General features: G+C 34.2%; 1 protein-coding gene and 1 long non-coding RNA gene across 2 annotated transcripts; both read right to left on the minus strand.

Annotated features, from left to right (window-relative positions):
* Window positions 1-4,179: 4,179 nt before the first annotated feature.
* LOC145140524 (rho GTPase-activating protein REN1-like) lies at window positions 4,180-12,806 on the minus strand. The gene is made up of 22 exons (XM_079073986.1): window positions 12,780-12,806; window positions 12,638-12,674; window positions 11,958-12,034; window positions 11,818-11,888; window positions 11,626-11,704; window positions 11,142-11,286; window positions 10,871-10,987; window positions 10,690-10,767; window positions 10,507-10,562; window positions 10,326-10,395; window positions 9,302-9,386; window positions 7,028-7,271; window positions 6,758-6,955; window positions 6,560-6,664; window positions 6,425-6,474; window positions 6,254-6,314; window positions 6,040-6,123; window positions 5,785-5,853; window positions 5,588-5,703; window positions 5,126-5,177; window positions 4,834-4,953; window positions 4,180-4,744 (listed from the first exon to the last, which is right to left on the minus strand). Exons 1-22 carry the CDS (start codon window positions 12,804-12,806, stop codon window positions 4,466-4,468), a joined length of 2,220 nt encoding a protein of 739 aa, XP_078930112.1. The 3' UTR covers window positions 4,180-4,465.
* Window positions 12,807-12,837: 31 nt separating this feature from the next.
* LOC145137576 (uncharacterized) lies at window positions 12,838-13,482 on the minus strand. Its single transcript, XR_013721132.1, has 3 exons — window positions 13,380-13,482; window positions 13,047-13,237; window positions 12,838-12,918 (listed from the first exon to the last, which is right to left on the minus strand). It is a non-coding gene; the product is annotated as an uncharacterized LOC145137576 (long non-coding RNA).
* Between the last annotated feature and the right edge of the window lie 5,043 nt (window positions 13,483-18,525).

Here is an 18,525-nt window from a genome sequence, read left to right on the forward strand (position 1 = left end):
TATGACTCTTAGTGATATTTTGGCCATGGATCTGAAAGTTGGACGTGAGAGCTTAATGCATTAAGCTCTTATTGAGGATTTAGGAAGTCTGGGCGTACGCCCTGCGTAACCTGGAGTATGCAGCGCGTACGTGGTCAACCATCCCGACTGCAGTCAAAGCTTGAGTACGCCCCGCGTACGAAGCCTGAGTTGATTTGGATGAGTTGACTCGGATGTGTTGACTCGGTTGACTTGTTAATTTTGATTAGTTCTGACCAATGGTATGTTGGGAAAAAGTTAGTAATTTAGAATGGATAATGGTTTGGCATTTAGGATTTCGATGAGCCGGTATTTAGGAGGAGAGTATTGATTTAGAATGGATAATGGTTTGGCATTTAGGATTTCGATGAGTTGACTCACTGTACTTATAGGTCGAAGGCACCAAGGTCGACCCACTGGATTGGATATCCTGTTATATGATAGTATGTTATTATCCTATAGAGATCTGTTAGATCGATATCCTGGTATATAGGATGTTAGCATGTAGTAGTGATATGTAGATCTGCCTGTTTGCCAGTTGACTAGTTATATGTTTATCTGTAATGTGTATGTCGACATGTTATGGGTGATTGGGTTGAGGAGGTCATGCTTTGTGCTGAAGGCCAAGATACCCGGGGCAATCCGGATAGAGTGTAGGCCCTATGAGGCCGTCCAGCCAGGCCGAAGGCCAGGAGAGCGGTCCGGATAGGCTGTAGGCCCTACGAGGCGGTCCAGTCATGCCAAAGGCTCGGAGAGCGGTCCAGATAGGCTGTAGGCCCTGCGAGGCAGTCTAGTAAGGTTGAAGGCTCATTTATGCATGTTGTTTTTTGTCATGTTTATGTGGTGGTATTTTGGGGGAACTCACTAAGCTTTGACTTACATTTAGTTTATTGTTTCAGGTACTTCTGATGATCGGTGAAGGTGTGACCGTACACATCCTCTTGTTTTATAGCCTTGTGATTTTGGGATACTATGATATTGATAAACATTTTGGAAATAATGATTTTGTAAACATTTTATGATTATGGGTTGTTTTGAAAGTTTAAAATTGTTGTGATTTTTGAGCCGTTACACTCCTTGAGCAATGTCCCATTGTCCTTCTGTTGCTGAGTCAGTTGTTGCGTCAACATCTTCATCACGGAGAAGAGTTCGTTGTTGGAGATCAAAATGGAAGGATGTTGGAATCCTAAGGATCCTAGCTTCACATGATTAATGATCGGAGAAGTGCTCTTTTAAGAATCATCGAAAGTTTTCTTCTTCCCAGGAGGTCCTCTTAGAGGTGGTGGAATATTTTTTGAAGAAATGGGAGGAATAGAGGAAGAAGATAAGGTTGATTGCATAGACATGATTTCCGAGAATTATGAACACCAGGGCCCTACGGTGGGCGCTAAATTTTTTTGATCAAAAAATAATCAAGTGAATATCGGCCGAATTGAATGAGAGACCGTGGTGTTGTGGCTAATATGAGTATCAAATTAAGATCAAAATGACACAAATGGTTTACAAGGAAAACCCTTGATCATTGCTATGTTCTCCAACATAAAACCTTCGGAGGTGATAATGATAACCAGCTTTGTTTAATCTTATTAATCAAAGTGCAAGTTACAGAAAATAATTTGAGAAAATAATTTGAGAATACGATTACGGGTGTTTCAGTAGCTCTAGATGTCTAAGTCGTGTGTGTTGTGTCTTTTACAAGTGTATATATAGCCTAGTTTGAACAACTAAAAGTCTGATATTCCTAAGATCCTGTTGAACTAGTATTTACACGTTGCATCGACTTAATATTTTTGGGTGTTAAGCTTGATTGAAACGATTCTTCAGAGTTGATGAGTCATTTGTTGACTAATTCAACACACGTGAAGAATAAACAAAATATATATATCTGTTAATTTCATTAGGAAAGAAGAATAATGGTAATGGTCTAGATCGTGATGTATGTTTCGGGATCCTGAGAATCTTTTAAGATCACGAATCCTAGATAGGTTTGAGGATCTTGACACCTAACACCAAGTTTTCCTGAATTGGCACCTAAGGTCCCTATAATTGGCATGCCGGCAAAAAATACTCATATTTCGAATTCTCTTAACACTACTAGTTCCAAAAATTACAACTTAGTCCCCAGACTTATATTTTCCATATTATTATTATTATTATTATTAAGCATTAAAAAAATATAATTACATACCGGGAATCTGGAAACAAGTGTTACAATTACGTAATGGAAAAAAATCCAAAAATTCTTTTATATCACTTTGTTTTTCTTCTGGATCATAGATCTTACTACGACATTTCAATCATGGTCATAAGGTTTTCGATGCGGGCTTTAACGATAGGTCAATGTGTCTTTGGTCTTTTTTCCTAATCTAAATGGTCTTTGAAGATTACTACCACAAAAAAATATTAAAAAAACATTTTATTTACCAAAAGCTTATTATTTTCGTATTTGGCAAAAACTTTGAAGGTAATATTTGCGAAATTAGGAATTTTGCAAGTCATACCTATGAAACTGAGATTTTTTTTTGTCTTTTTGCAATTTAAAACTACAGTATCAATCTTCTTTGCTGTGGAAATGATCTTCAATTTGTTATTATTTTTTTTTCTATTCTTTGAGGTCAAACCTATTAATTTTGTTTGGTATTTTTTTTTCAAAACATCGTCATTTTGGTGACTCATGGCTATTATCGAAAAATCTTGATTTTTTTTGCATAATTCTTGAATTTTTTTGAGGATTAGCCATTTTCACTAAAATAAAACCTAAAAAATATGTTTTAATTGTATGCAAGAAAATATAAGGGGATAATGTCATAAAAAAACCTCAAGTTTGATGGAAAATGTTGGTTTTACCCTCTGACAGACTTTAGGTTCGTTTATGCTGCAAACTTATAAAAGAAAGTTCGATAGGTCCATGTGGGAATACAAAAAAGATTTGTATTGTAGTTTTAAATTGCAAAAAGATTAGACCAAATACATACTTTAAATTATAAAAATATTTTTGAAGTATATAAATACGTTTTAAATATATAAGTACCTTTAAAATGTATTTCTACATTGAAAAATATAAAAATATACGTATTTGTATTAATAATATGAAAATTTTATATTTTTATTCAAATTACGAAGAAAAAAATAAGTATTTATATTGGGAATACAAAAAAAAAATTATACTGAAAGTACAATAAAGAAATACATGTTCAATACATGAATAATTTGAAAAAATTTGTATTTATATAATATATAAGCTTTTAGATTACTACTTATATATTTTAATTTCAAGGATTTTCAACAAAAATCCATTGCTAGCCTATTGGAAAGGATGTTATGTGGTTAAGATGGAGCGTCCGGGTTCGAATCTTGGTGTTGTTTTGAAAACCGGACCGGACATCGAATATATATATTGCATGTTTAATTTCGTCTGAAAATAATCAAATATTGATACAAATTTTGAAAAAAAGAAGATAAGTTAGATAAACAATAAGATGGATGTTCAAGTTAAAAGGAAATATGGCATGGTTAAATTCGTGAAAATATTGACACAAAAATTGAAAAGAAAAGATAATTTAGAAATATAGCTGTGCACCTTTATTATTTAAATGGCTTCAATCCTTTATCTGAGTATGGGCTATCACCGAAACGAAGTGGCCTATAGTCTGGGTGTTTCCAGTTGGGAATGGCCCATGTTGTTTAGTATTTTAAAATTCGTTTTTGATTGGTTGAACCACAATGGTTTTGACCCGTTTTTGAGTTAACCGGCGATTTTTTCTGTTCTCAAAACAGGTGGTTTTTTAGGATGAATAAACCTGACTTCCAACCCGCAACCGGTTCAACCCGTAAAAATAGCAAAATCGAACTTTTTTTTACAAGTTTGCATATATCAACCTAAATTCTGTCGGAAGGTAAAACCGACATTTTCCATAAAACCTTAAGGTTTTTATAATATTATCTCAAAATATAAATTTAATATTTATTGAAACAAACAAAACCTCCATATATGAAAAAACGAAATTGACGTAACTTACAGAAAAAGAATGATAGCAATAAGAAGCTCAAATCCAGATCTTCTGCTAAAAATAAAAGCTCTTGAGGAGAAAATGGCCCATACGGGTTAATTTAGAAACCAACGGAGATTCAAAAAAAAATGAATAGCGCCTTAATCATCAAACTAGTAGGTCCACTTTAAAAACATTAAAAAAATAAAAATAAATAGTTGCATTTACAGATCTTCATTCATATCCTTAATCACAAAAGCCGATCAAAAACAGTCAATCAAACTTCTCCAGACTTCATGTTTCCTTTCATGTGAGTTGTACAGAGCTTCATTCATATCCTTAATCACTTAAATTAGCAGTCTTTTAATAAACTTTTGCTTACAAAACCCATCTAATACATATCAACACAGTAATCGTTTTACCCCAAAAAAATCAAGAAAAAAAAAACTTCCATGGGATCATCTGGAGTGTGTTGATTGATCTTCAGATCTTCCTTTATCCATAGAAGTTTCCTTTTGTTGAAAAGAGCTTTCTTTTCCTTTATCTGATGATTGTATGTGAGATTCATCAGGTATTGGAGGAGATTCTGACCATTTTTTACTCCCTTTATGCTGCTGTTTATGAGTTTTACAATCTTTGTCCACATTCTGCAGATCATCAGCTATTTGTGTTCGTTTTTCTTTCAGAAAATTGAGTCGGTTTGTTATTTTGGACAAAGCTGAAGTTGTATTAGCTGCCTGTCAAACACATACAAACATGTTTAAATTCAGTCACTGAGTATTATCTGAAACTTAATTTTAGAGAGAAAAATATATAAAATATGTACCTCGGCTTTTGAAGGGGGCCTTCTGGAGCTTGTACACTTGCTTATACTCCGTTCAGGATGCTTACTTGAAAATGAATGAAATGGATTTTTATCAACGTGTTCCTTGCTAGAATGTGTCTCCTGTTACAAACAAATTAAACAAAAAATTTATAGGGTTATTTTCGATGTCACCTTTTATGGTAGGGCAAAAAATTGGAGTTTGTGTCCCATTGGGATGAGTCTCGGTTCAAGTTTAATGTAGACAAATGGGTAACAAATGGGGCCTAATTAGATATGCTGCTAGTATTGTTACCTTCCTCCTATGGGAAGTAGTTTTAGATAAACGATCCTTCTCTTTATCTTTTCTGTAACCAAAAAAAGTTAGGTGTATGTGAAAACAAATTTGATACTTTCACAATAACTAAAAGATATCTAATATTTGATACTAGTACCAGTAACAATAACATAGTGAAAGTGACAGTCACAGAGACTGTGACTGTGACTTTGACCATAACCGTGACATGTGAGCATATAATAAAAAGTTGTAACATAAAGACAGTGACAATGACAACGACAATGACATAATGAAAGTGACAGTGTGACAGTGACAGTGACAGTGACAGTGACAATGAGAATGACAGTGACAGTGACAGTGACGATGATAGGTGAGCATATGATAAAAAGTTGTAACACATAAACAGTGACGGTGACAAGTGAACATATGAACATATGATGAAAAGTTTTTAAAAAAAAAAAGTAAGGAACTAGAGATTACACTTTTCCAAGATCAGGAGAAAGTGGTTGGGAACCAGACCTTTGTTCTCGAGGTTGATTTTGTAATCCAGAATCATCAGCCACTACCTGATGGGTATCGTCTGGATCTGCATTTGTCTTTAGAACATCTAGAAGTTAATGATATAAGGAAAATTTACAACTAATAAACAAGAGAGTACTAAGAAAATAAACTTTTACATCAACAGAAGATTGTATAGCTCCTTGTGACGCTTTCTCCTTCTGCAACTCTTCCTCTAATCTTGACACCTATCAAAACAATTGAAGAGATGTTAAGAAGTAACAAAATTTAAGCTAATAGATATTCATTGACAAAACTGCAAAAATGGTCCAATGGTTTGCATTTTAGGTAAATAAAATTTTGTTATATGTATATAATGTTTCAGATGAAAATATAGAAGAGAAGAGATTTTCAATCATAAATCAGGTAAATACCCCTTCTGCTAAAGAGACACGGCGCGCCTCTAAAGAATTCTTCTTTTTCACCAAATCTTCTTTCAAAACTGTATTTCTTTTGGCCTGCAATCAAAAAATAAAAACGTACAAAAAATTAGTGTCAATATCAGCTTTTTTTTTTTTTTTTTTTTTTTTTTTTTTTTTTTTAAATTAATCTTGGTTGAAGAGTGATCGAGAATATGAAAGTCACTACCTCTGCTTCAATTCTCTCTTTCAATTTAATTTTGGCAGCCTCAAGCCTCAAAATTTCAGCTCTAATTAGCGATAGAATTTAGAAAGTCAATAAATCATGGTTAGTACAAACATTTAATATTAGAACACTCAAGTCTTGATTATTATGCTGATCATAAAAGTGTTTGCTTACTGTTGTTCGGTTACTAAATCAATGCTTTCCAAGGGTGATCCCTTCTTTATCTGCATTATATAAATATTAAACGCTATTAACATGCAAACACTAAATGACAAAAAAAATTACAACTTTTGTCTTATCAACATTTACGTTAGTTCGTTTGGGTTTCTTGATAATGAACTCTTCATCCTCTAAAAGACTATCTTCTACATCATCAGTAGCTTCATTGGAAACAGAATTTGAGCTACCAGAACCCTACAATGTATTAAAACATTCCATAAATCAATGGTCGAGAGTATAATTTTCTTTTTCATCTCCAAGAAGGAAAAAATTAGTCAAAAATCCAACCTTGCTGTGATCATCATCTCCACTCTCACTATAACTAACACTCTCGGAATCTTCATATGAACAAGAACGCTCGGATCTATTTTCAACATCCACATCCTCATCATCTTCATCCTCTTCATAATACTCATCACTAACCTCTTCACTCTCACTTCCATATTCATCTGAATCCGAGTATAGATCACTTAACATGTCTTCTTCCTGCAAATACCTCTAATTTATATAAACATCATAGATCAATGTTGACAAATAAAAAGAATATTTAAAGGGTACCCCGAATATTTTATCGTATTCCTCTATGAGGATGATAACAATTGCTTGAGCATGATTGGCGGCTGCAGCCGCCTGTAGAAGTTGAACAGACCCATCGCCGCCCATGTCCGGTCCCTTTCCGAGGTCAACTTCACCGGCCAAAAGCGGTCGAAGAAGTAATGGTGACATACAGGCGGCAACTGCCGAAACACTCATTCGGTTCACCGTCTTGTTTTCAGCAACAGCTTCCATCATTATCAATATCCTGCACAATTTATTTACAAATTATTGTAACTAGGTTGATGTGACGTGTGGTGGGGGGGGGGGGGTGGGGGGGTGCAATAGTGATTTTTTGAAATGTAAGATAAGTAATATGGCAAAACTTCAAAAGTAAGAGGGGCTAAGCTGCCACAATATATAAGTCATGTGGCAAAACTTCAAAAGTAAAAAACTACACTGTTCCTAAGCACTTTCTTTTTAATATAACTAGAAATTTCCACACCCCCGCTTCGTGGGGGACGCAGGCAAGGTTTCACCGAGGGGTGCAAATTGCGTAACTAAAAAGTGTAAGGACCAAACCTGCAAATATACAAAAGTCATGTGGCCAAAGTGTGAAAACAAAAAACTATAGAGACGAACATGGCAATATATTGCGGGAGGAGTAAATTGCAAATTTTCTATTAAGTACAGACTATTTTTGTAATTATTTTTAAACATATAGATCATTTCTGTAAAAATATGCACAATATATTTTCTGTAAATTACGGGGACAATTTTTGTAACTTATTTTCTACATAGGGACCAAATCTGACAAAATGCAAAAATCTTAAACATAGGGCTGTTTTTGTAACAAGTTGTAGGGACCAACAAATATATTGCAGGGGAGTAAATTGCAAATTTTCTATTACATACGGACTATTTTTGTAATTTTTTAAACATATAGACCGTTTCTATAAAAAATGTATAATGATATTTTCTATAAATTAAGGGGACACTATTTATAATTTATTTTCTACATATAAGTCAAACCTGATAACATACGAAAATCTTAAAAATAGTGGCTGTTTATATATATATATATATATATATATATATATATATATATATATATATATATATATATATATATATATATATATATAGAAAGGAATAAATTTGTCAATATCTAAAAACCCTATGGCAAAACTCCCAAATAAAAAGGTCTAGCAGCAAAAGTCTAAGGTTGCATTTAGTTACGGAAAAACAATTTTCATTTTCTGTTTTTCATTTTCCCTTTTCAGTTTTTGTTTTTCGTTTCAGTTTTCATTGAAAAATTTAGAAAACGCGTTTAGTTAAAACTTATTCATTTTTCATTTTCAGTTTTAGAAAATTAGAAAACGCGTTTAGATGTGTATATTTCTATCGGTTTTCATTTTTAGAAAACGGTAGCGGTGGTAGGGTGGGGGTGGGGGCAGCGGCGGGGGGCAGTGGTGGTGTTGGCGGCGGTGGTGGTGGTGATTGCTGTGGCAGCGGTGATGCTGGTGATGGGGTAGTGGTGGTGGTGATGGTGATGGTAGGTCGGTGATTGTGGTAGTGGTGTTGGGTGTGTGTGTGTGTGTTTGTGGGTGTGTGTGTGTGTGTGTGTGTTTGTGGGTGTGTGTGTGTGTGTGTGTTTGTGGGTGTGTGTGTGTGTGTTATGGGGGTGGGTGTGGGTGTTTGTGTGTGTGTGTGTGTGGGGGGGGGGGGTGGGGGGGTGGGTGGGTGTTTGTGTGTGTGTGGGTTGGGGTGGGTGTATATTTGTGGGGGTGGGTGTGTGTGTGTATGTGTGTTTGTGGGTGTGGGTGTGGCTGTGTGTGTATGTTTGTGGGTGTGTGTTTGTGGTTATGTGTATGTGTGTGTGAGGGGGGGGGGGGTGGGGTGTGTGGGTGGGCTTGGGAGTGGGTGGGTGTGGGTTGAGGGTGTTAAGGTGGGGGTAGGTAGAGGTGGGAGTAAATGTATGTTAATATTTTAGAAATATTTTGGAATTAGAAAAATATGGAAAACAATAATTATTAGTTTTCCAAAAAATTTCAATTCTTTGTAATTTTAGAAAACGGAAAATTTTCATTTTCCGTGAAAAATTTAGAAAAATAAACGAACTAAACGCGTTTTCAAAATTCTCATTTTTCTTGGAAATTTTTTCCGAAAAACAGCTCGTTTTTCCGCAACTAAACGCACCCTAAACCTCCGGAAGAATACTGTTCATAAGTACTTTCAAATCAAAATATAGTATAATTTTATATCGATGAAGTAATTTGGAATTGTATTGTTAATTACCTTTGTAATAACCGACGATTTGGTTCTGGGAATGTGTCACAAATGGCTGCACGAATGGCACCGACTTTAGTGGCTCGATCAGTTCCTAACCATAACCACAAGAAAACAACTTCATAATTATACTTTACATTTCCTTTTAGGTAATTAAGTATCAAGAAAATAACTATAAAAAGTTATTTTTAGCAAAAAAAAACCATTTGGACCAGAAAAAATATTTTTAACAAAAATAACCATTTGGTCCAGAATAAAACAATATCCGTACCAAACAAAAACTCTTTTCTGACAAAGAAATACATTTCTAACTGAATTCTGAACCAACATTCAAGATTCCAGACTAAAATTTTGGATTTCAAAAAAAAAAAAAAAAAAAACTTCGGAATTTCAAAAACATGTCTAAAATCCGATTAACAACTTCAAAATTTCGAGAAAAAACTTTGTTTTTTTTTACTTAAATCTGACAAAATATTAAACAAACATATTAATGTGAACTATATATGATTTAATGCATAAAATTAAACATTTTATTGAAAAACGGTAACATTAAACACTTTGAAATATAAATTTTGGACATAAGTAGAGATATTTTCTTTCAAAAAAGAAATTGGAAAAAAATAAAAAAAATAACTACGAAATTTGAAGATCAAATCCAAAATGGCACATTAGGAATCCCAAAAAAAAACTTATTGAATAAAGAACAAAAAAAACTCTGGAATATGAACAGTACTCCAAAATAAGGGCATTCTGGAGAAAGTTCTTATTTTTCAAAAAAATAAAAAAAAATTGGTTATTTTCTTTGAAAAAACCCTTTTATAATGATTAGGTTACTTAATTTCCCTTTCTTTTTCTATTATAGCATTGTACTTTATATTTTTTCTTAATAGTTAATCGTAATTTGAGGATGATCTACTCATCTACATTAGTGAAATAAGCTTTGTGTTTAATTGTATAGTTTTTTCAAAGTATGTTGCTATTTCTTGCATTTAACCGTTGTAAATATACAATGAGAAATCTTGAGAAATCTTACGATATGCTTCTAATAAAGCAGCACAGCAAGATGCCGGGACTGGTGGTGATGGCATCTCACGGAGTACATACTGAAACAGCATGGTAAAAAATTAACCATAGTTACAGTTTTACAAAATTAAATAAGAAATAGAAAGTAGAATAATAATATAAATAAAAGTTAATTTACATAATTGCCATACCTTTATACAATCGCCTATAACATGTCCATCCTCATCTGCAGTAAACTCCATTTTTCCTGTAACAAATTTGAGAAAATGACTGGCATGAAAAAATAAATAACAAAAAACTTTGTCAAAAGTTTGTACTTTGCCTTTCTTTCTACACTATGAAAAAAAAATAGCTTCCTAGATTATGTCACTCACCTTGTTCATATTCTCGAATGCGATGCTCAACATCATCAACATCTGCAGCTTGTCGCAAGATTCCTTCTACATTGACACCTGGCATCATGCAAAAAAGGACAAATTAATAAATCAACTTAACTGAAAAATATTAGTTTTAGAAAAAATACAATCATAAAAAGGATATATAGATTGTTCTCACCAAAGTCTTCTACGTAACAAAGTGCTTTCTCTAAGAAAGATGGAGTTCCATCTATATCTTCCAATGCAAGTAAGATGGGTCGACCTAGTACGATTGATTTTGTTTTTTCGTCTTTTGCTGTTGGATATATAAATAATTAAAAAAAAGCATAAACATTTGTATATATATGTTTCTACAATTATTATTCTTGCAACGTTTTCAAATACACAACCCTTGAGCTGGCCCACATTGTAAATCAGGTATTAAGTGACCTGTATAAAGAGAATCTTACACTGTTCCTGAGAACCATCATGGGTATCACCCTTTTCATTTTTTGGTGTCCCATTTTGTCCTTGCTCTATCCCTGCACTAGGTGCATTAGACAAAGCTGCTTCCAATGCATCTTTCCACTCAAATAAATCCTCGGAAGTTTCGGCCTAGAATTAAAAAAAAAAAAAGTTGAAGTGATTTATGACATTAGAAGTCCCTATATGTTTAAAAGGGGTTCAAGTACATAAGTATTAATGTCATAAATGCGTAACGAACTATTTTTGTTTTTTTACAGCACCAAACTATTTGTTTTTGTTCACAAAATATCATTTAAAGACATTCAAATAACGGTATTTTGTGAACACGGAGCTTTGGTTGATTATTTTCTAATATAGTATTTTTTTTAAACAATGGTAATTTGAAAAAAAAAACAAATAGTTACCTTTACCCATTTGCCACATTAACCCTTAATGTAACGAGTAATATCATTAAAGAAAAATAAAAACCTTGAGAGTAAAAGCTCTTCCATCACCACCATCAGGGAATAGCACTGTCAATAGTTTCTTGTCTGCTTTCAAAACAACACTGAAACATGAAAAGGCAAATAAGACTCGGTGTAAGTAGTCTGATGTCAATTGGACAAAAATTTACAGGCTTTTATTAAGGTGATTTGATGGGTGTAATAAATGCTGGCCAACCTGCCTGAACTGTTGAGGTCTATGCCACCAAGGGTCAGATTCGAATCCCCCGCCTTTTGAGGTGATGCATTCTGAATATTAACAAAACAGTTAATGGATGAATTTCTGATATTACAAAAGTATAAACGTATGCAACTTACTGGATCACTTCGGAAGAAGACCAATGATGTTTCGGTTAATATAAACCACCTTTTCTTCCAAGAAGTCCAGCCAATCCCTGCATAAGATGTGTAAAATGGATAATTAAACTTGCATAATCAATAATATATATGAAACAACAGTGGTCAAAAATAAAAGAGAAGTAGCACTGTATTTTTATTGAATAATTTATCATATGATGCTACTTTCATTTCTTCTTATTAGAGCATTCTAGGTAGAAAAAATCTAACAATTATATTGATATCATCTAAATGCAACAACATTTTTCACTAACTATAGTTGGATATAATTTTCAAAGTTGAAAAAGGGTGTAAGCATAATGCTATAAATTGATCGATTTTTCAAAGTACAACACATTGATAGAAGAAAAAATGAAAGTACCGTGTTCTAATAAAAGGCAATGAAAGTAGGTTGGTATGATAGAAAAATAGATTAAGTGCATTGATATTGCTTGCATTTAGCTTTAAATAGGAATGTTTAATGTCCCCACAACAAGAAAGATCATGTCACTGATTGAACCTGAAACCTTATTCATGGATTTCACTTTTTTACTACTAGAACAAGTATGGTGGAAAAGATGATGATGATGAAAAAGTAAACACATGAAAGAAAAGTGCGACACTTATAATACTTAAGTACAAAAGAGATAATAATATCAGACCTTTTGATGACAAAAATAACGGGCCACTCTTGTAAACCTGCAAACCATCAATTAATTCATTTGTTTAAACATAACCAACCTAGTTTTCCAATTTTAAAGTCACAATAAATATTTCAAATGAGAAAATTAGAAGTCTTAATACTATTTTTTTTTTCAATTTCTGAAACATGGTGATAAGTAACAAATAAAATACATGCCTTGTTGCCATTATGAGATGGTTGTCTCTCCGGCTGTTCAGAACCTGCAGGAACAGGTGGCAGATTATCACCGCCACCATCTCCCTAGATAAACATGGAAAATGACTTATTATTGCAATATTATTTCAGAACAATATTAATAAAAAAAATATGATCATGCATTATATACTCGAAATGAACAAGTATTTGATAATATTGAAGATAAATTATACCGGAGGATGTGGATCAACATTGATTTTGGAATCATGGTGGTTTTTAAAATCGGCATAGTTTTCCTTCGAATCAAGTCTGTTCATTTTCGAATTTGTTTTACGAATCAACGTTATGAGTTTTGGTATTAGGCATTAATCCATCCGAAATTGCATCCGACGATATCTATTTTCATTCAAATTAAACCAGTCGCCTGCATTTCAACCACAACGATAATTAAACAATCAATTATCATCCGGATCACAAAAACGATGATACAAATCAAATGTGTTGAAGAATCAAGGCAATAGTTGTACAGACAAGATATAAAAGAAAAACATAGCAGAAACATGTACCCTTATTGAAGAAATTATAGACTTTTACAAGAAATTTGGGAGATGATGGGAATGGGAAAGGGTGAAAAGAGGAAGGAGATTTGGATTTTCTAATGGAAACCGGATGGTCAAGCAAAAATTGGGACCTCGTAATCATTTCTTCCCAATTTTAAGGGTTCATTTTCTTATTCCACGTTGATTTTACACATTACATGCACCCCCCTATAAGACTCTTTTTAATCTGTAGGTTGTCAAGATCTTAATTTTACATATGATCGCATGGGATCCTAAAATCCCACAAAACATTACATAAAAAGATAACTATCACATTTTTTTGGTATATCACTGTTAAATAGTTCAAAAAAGAAAAGTAATTAGTCATGTAGTGGTTAATGACATGGTTAAATACTTAAATCGCTAAAATAATTATTAATACTAATTATTTTTCATACAAAAATAGCAACTCACAACCTTCATGTTATTTGCTTTAACTATAAAAGAAAATCAATAACAATTTCAACTTTTGAAACTCAATTAAAAACTACAAATTTTCAAGTTTTCAAGGAAAATGCTTGAACAGTAAAAGGAAATAAACTGGAAAAAAGACTCGTCTTTATTGTTGAGCTTTTAGTTGAAGGAAGAAACTAATTTACAAGTTAATGCTAAATCTAAAATTCTACCATCGATCAGGGTAAAATGTAAAAGAAAAAAAATTATCGTTGTTGGTCATTTACGGTTCAAAAAACGGTACAAGAATAGGGTTATTCTCAATTGTACATTAGGTAACGAGACCACGTCAATCAGTAAATGGGTAAAGATAATAAAAATCGGATCAAAATTTAGCAATTTTCATGGAATGGTAGGATCAGATCGGATCTCGATTTTACGATCCCGATCCCGATCCCGATCCTACGATCATATCTGCAATCTTACATATAAAACGATCACATTGCGATCCAGGAAGGTTTTTATAGGTAGGATCGTAGGATATTACGATCTTACGATCAAGATCCCGATCTTAACAACCTTGTTCAACACTAATGTTTAAAGCAATTTGCGAAAAATGTAGTTTGTTTATTTTTGTCAAAAGTCATGGTGTTTATCAAGCGACATATACCTCACAAACCGATTACACTACATCATACCACACCTTACGGTTTAATTTTTTTTATAGTACGGTTTGCAGTTTATAATTACAAAACTATGTTTCAAACCTCACCGACTATACATGAGTGGACTTAATAAAACTGTCTACACCACATCATACCACATCTTTCAATTTAAAATTTGTATAGTGTTGTTTGCAGTTTATAATTACAAAACCATGTTTCAAACCATAAAAACCGCCTCTATAACACCCCGTTTATTAAATAAATAAATAGACAAATTAATAAATGAATAGTAACCCTAAATGCGGAATAGTGTGGCAAAGAGTTAGCTTGGCTGTCATCGCAAACCGCCGCTGCTGCCCGCCATCTCGCGCCATCGTCACCGCCGTACACCACCAGGTGGGTGGCTAGGTCCATTTTCCAAACTGAAACATATGTGTGTGTTTATTACAGTGATGTGGTGTTTGGGTGTTGCTTGGCCGGATTTCACAAGAGAAGCCACCACCACCACCGTGAGGTGGTGGCTGCCACCTTGTACCACCGTCGGCCACCACAAGAGTGGTTGTGTGTGATTGTATGTGTGTGTTGTATTGTGTGTGTGTTAGTTTGGATATTGTTATACAATTGTAAATAGTGGCCGAAATAATCAATGAAATTCATAGCCACCACCATGAGGTGGTGGCCGCTGCCGTGAGCCGCCATTGACCACCACTACCCGAGGTGGTAGGGGGTGGTGCCTAACTTAATTAATAATTAATTAATCAAAAGCTTAACAAATGGATTAATTGGAACATGATTGGGTTGGAAACCCTAATTAGGGTTTAGAAAACCTTAATTTGGCTTAGGCCTTGAGTTGGGCCTTTCTAATGGGCTTTGGTGATTGGGCTACTGATAGGCCATCCAAGAAAAAGCATATGGACTAGAATATTTGGATGGGCTTTAGGGTAAGGCACATGTGAGGGGTTTGGCCCCAATTTGGAAAATTGGGCCATAGATGGGCCATATTTGGGCCTTGCTGATATGAGATATTGGACCATCAGAATGCCAAGTGTTGGACCAAGAATAAATGGCTAGGCCACAAAGTGAGACCATGTAGAGGATTGGGCCCAATTTGGAAAATTGGGCCATATATTGGGTTTTGGTTCATAGTTTGTGTTGGATAAAGTGTCTAAGTCTGTAACTATATTTGATATGTACTTGACCCGACCCGGCATTGTCCGTTTGGGTTGGATTTCACCGAAACAATTTGTATGGATAATCTTTTGAGAATAGTATATTTATGATTTATTAATATATTATAAGTTATAATATATTAATATGAAATCATATTATTTAATTAGTATTGATCAAGAATTAATTTGGAATTAATTTAGTGATAAAAAAGAAACTAATTAAATATGGACTCTTATATATATAGAATGGGCCAAAGTTCATTTAGGATGGGCTAAGCTTGCATGGATAGTCCATGGAGTTTTTAACCCATGGATCCTATGGAAATGAAAGGTCATGGGTATTTGGGTTTACATGGAAGTAACCCTAATCCACCATACTATATAAAGAGGTCTTTGGCACATGAAATGGCACTAGAGTGTGTGATGGAGAAGGTGGGCCGATTTCTAGTGTGCATTACTATTCTGTCAAATTTTTCCAAGTTCTATGGTGATTTGTGATTCCACTTGAGGCATCCACATTATTGGTGGTAGGCTCTCAAAACTCCAAACAATCAACCACAAGAAAAAGGTATGTCATTCTACTAAGTTTTATATTACAAGTACCCTAAGACATGCTAGTTAGGATGTGAACCTTGGAAAAATCAAATTTGCATGTATATTAGAGAAAACATAGATCCAAGGTTTCTAGGGTTGCATGTACACCATAGGAGTGTTAGAATGCTCAAAACCCTTCAGTGGTATCAGAGCCTAGGCTTTTTTCATTATACTTGATGCAAATTGCTTGAAAAAGTCGAAAGTGTGCTCACTGTTCAGTGGACTCGCCGAGTCCATGGGGGGACTCGACGAGTCCAAGGGAAAGTTCATCCTACTCGTCGAGTAGGAGGCCCTGTGTGCAGATTTTCGAGTTTTGTTGCTGGAATTGGACTAGAATCATTACCATAAACTGTTTTGGACTTCTAAATCTGTTTTCGATGTGGTAATGATTATGCTAATCCAATTTTAATGATATTATCAAAGTTTCAAGTTTTATACGTGTATATGATTCTTGAAAGTTGTTGATATGAATGTTCATGCTTATGAGTTTTAGTAGATCATAGGAATTATTTGCAAATTGTTTGTTAGTGTAATTCTTGATCTAAATGCCAATTAATGGACTCCATAACTTGTCCTCAAGTTATGGAATTCCAAAAGTATTTTCTTTAAAACCATTAAAATTCATAAGTTATAGAAATGAAAAGTTGTTGAATAGTTTCAAAACTTGCCCTCAAGTTTTGGAATTTGTAAAGTCTCACACACACTTTAATTCCAAACCCTAGAATTTTAAAAAGTTTAAAATTCAACGCTTATACTTTATAATATTATAAGTTAATAATATATATATATATATATATATATATATATATATATATATATATATATATATATATATATATATATATATATATAAGATCAAGTCAGTCTTACCGTTAGCAGACCTCATTCACGAAGCCGGTCTATAAGGGGGTATAAGGTTATTGCCTATAAAATGGCAGCTTAATGGGTGTCCACTCTCACCCACCGCTTCCTTGACTGGTGGAGGTTCGTTAGCCGAACGGGTAGGACAAGGACTATAATTCTCATTAAAAGTATAATGATGATGATAACGTAACTAAATCTTTTATAAATTCCCAATCTTAGTTACTTTAGGAAAATGTGAATGTGGTGCTAACCCATGAAATTACACTTTGTACCTTACCAAGTCGTTGGTGGAGCGTGTGTGGTTAACCGACACACTAACTTGAACTAGTAAGAGTGGCAAAGGGTAACTTAACGTTTATCATAGATCGGTGGAGCGCGTGTGGTTAACCGGCACATCGATTATGTGATAAAGTTAAGGGTACGAAGTTAACTTGCATGGTTATTCACACCTTGTTTGTGATCCTCGGCATCCCAGTCACAAACTTGAGAGGGCACAATCGAGATTTAAACATGCCATTGAAAAGTTCAATGCATCTCAAAAGATCTAGGAGTTTCAATCCGATTAAAACCTAATACCTATTTTGTTTTTCATGGTGGAAATTGGTGAATCGTCATTCGCCTACCTTCAAATATTGTATAGCTTGGATTACGACATCCCTCTTCCAAGTTATAAAGTATTGTGTTGGGTCCTAGCCTTAATATTACATTTGGGTGTTTTATTAAGGACTCTTTATCTAATCTAAACTTGTCTTTCTTCTTTTCAGATGTCTTCCAACAATGGTTCTGGCTTAAACCCTACCGGCTCCTTCTCTCTCATGAATCTTTGCGGGAGAGTCATCTTTGATGGTTCCAACTTTAATGATTGGATCAGGAACATCAGGATGGTCACACGTTATGAGGACAAGGAATATTTCCTCGACAAGGAGTTGAAAGAAATTGATGAGTCTTCCGCTACTCCACATGAGATCTTTGACTTTAGGACTCATGAGAGAGATGCCATCAAGGTGGCATGTATTATGTTGGCCACAATGACAGCTGAACTCCAAAAGTCCTACGAGAACTTTTACCCTTTTGAGATGTACATGGACATGATCGACAGATACCATCAGAGTGCTCTTCAAGAGAGGTATGAAATCATCTCTTCCATGATAACAACTCGAATGAAGGATGGTGAACCCATCACGGGCCACATGCAGAAAATGAAAAGGTTTGTGGACTGTTTACTAAAGTTGATTGTGAACTTCCCTGAGGAGTTGGCTATTGACATCATACTGCACTCCTTACCTACTTGTTATGATCAGTTCCGAAAGACCTATCATATGAACAAGGAGGAGGTCACACTCAATAAGCTTCAAGGACTTTTGAAGACCACCGAAAGTGGTCTCAAAGGTAAATTTGTTGTTACTACTCCTACTCCTAACACCGCCC

This window comes from Lactuca virosa, chromosome 9 (genome assembly GCF_052849685.1).
Source record: "Lactuca virosa cultivar CGN04683 chromosome 9, Lactuca_virosa_CGN04683_v6, whole genome shotgun sequence".
NCBI lineage: Eukaryota > Viridiplantae > Streptophyta > Magnoliopsida > Asterales > Asteraceae > Lactuca > Lactuca virosa.

Excerpts from the sequence above, each read along its gene's own strand:
- LOC145140524 (XM_079073986.1), bottom strand. The coding sequence starts at position 12,806 with ATGTTTCAGAAATTGAAAAAAAAAATA. Across the intron at positions 10,396-10,506 it reads TTATAGGCGATTGTATAAAG|TATGTACTCCGTGAGATGCC; the intron begins GTATGGCAATTA and ends ATGCTGTTTCAG. Across the intron at positions 4,745-4,833 it reads GGCCCCCTTCAAAAGCCGAG|GCAGCTAATACAACTTCAGC; the intron begins GTACATATTTTA and ends TGTGTTTGACAG.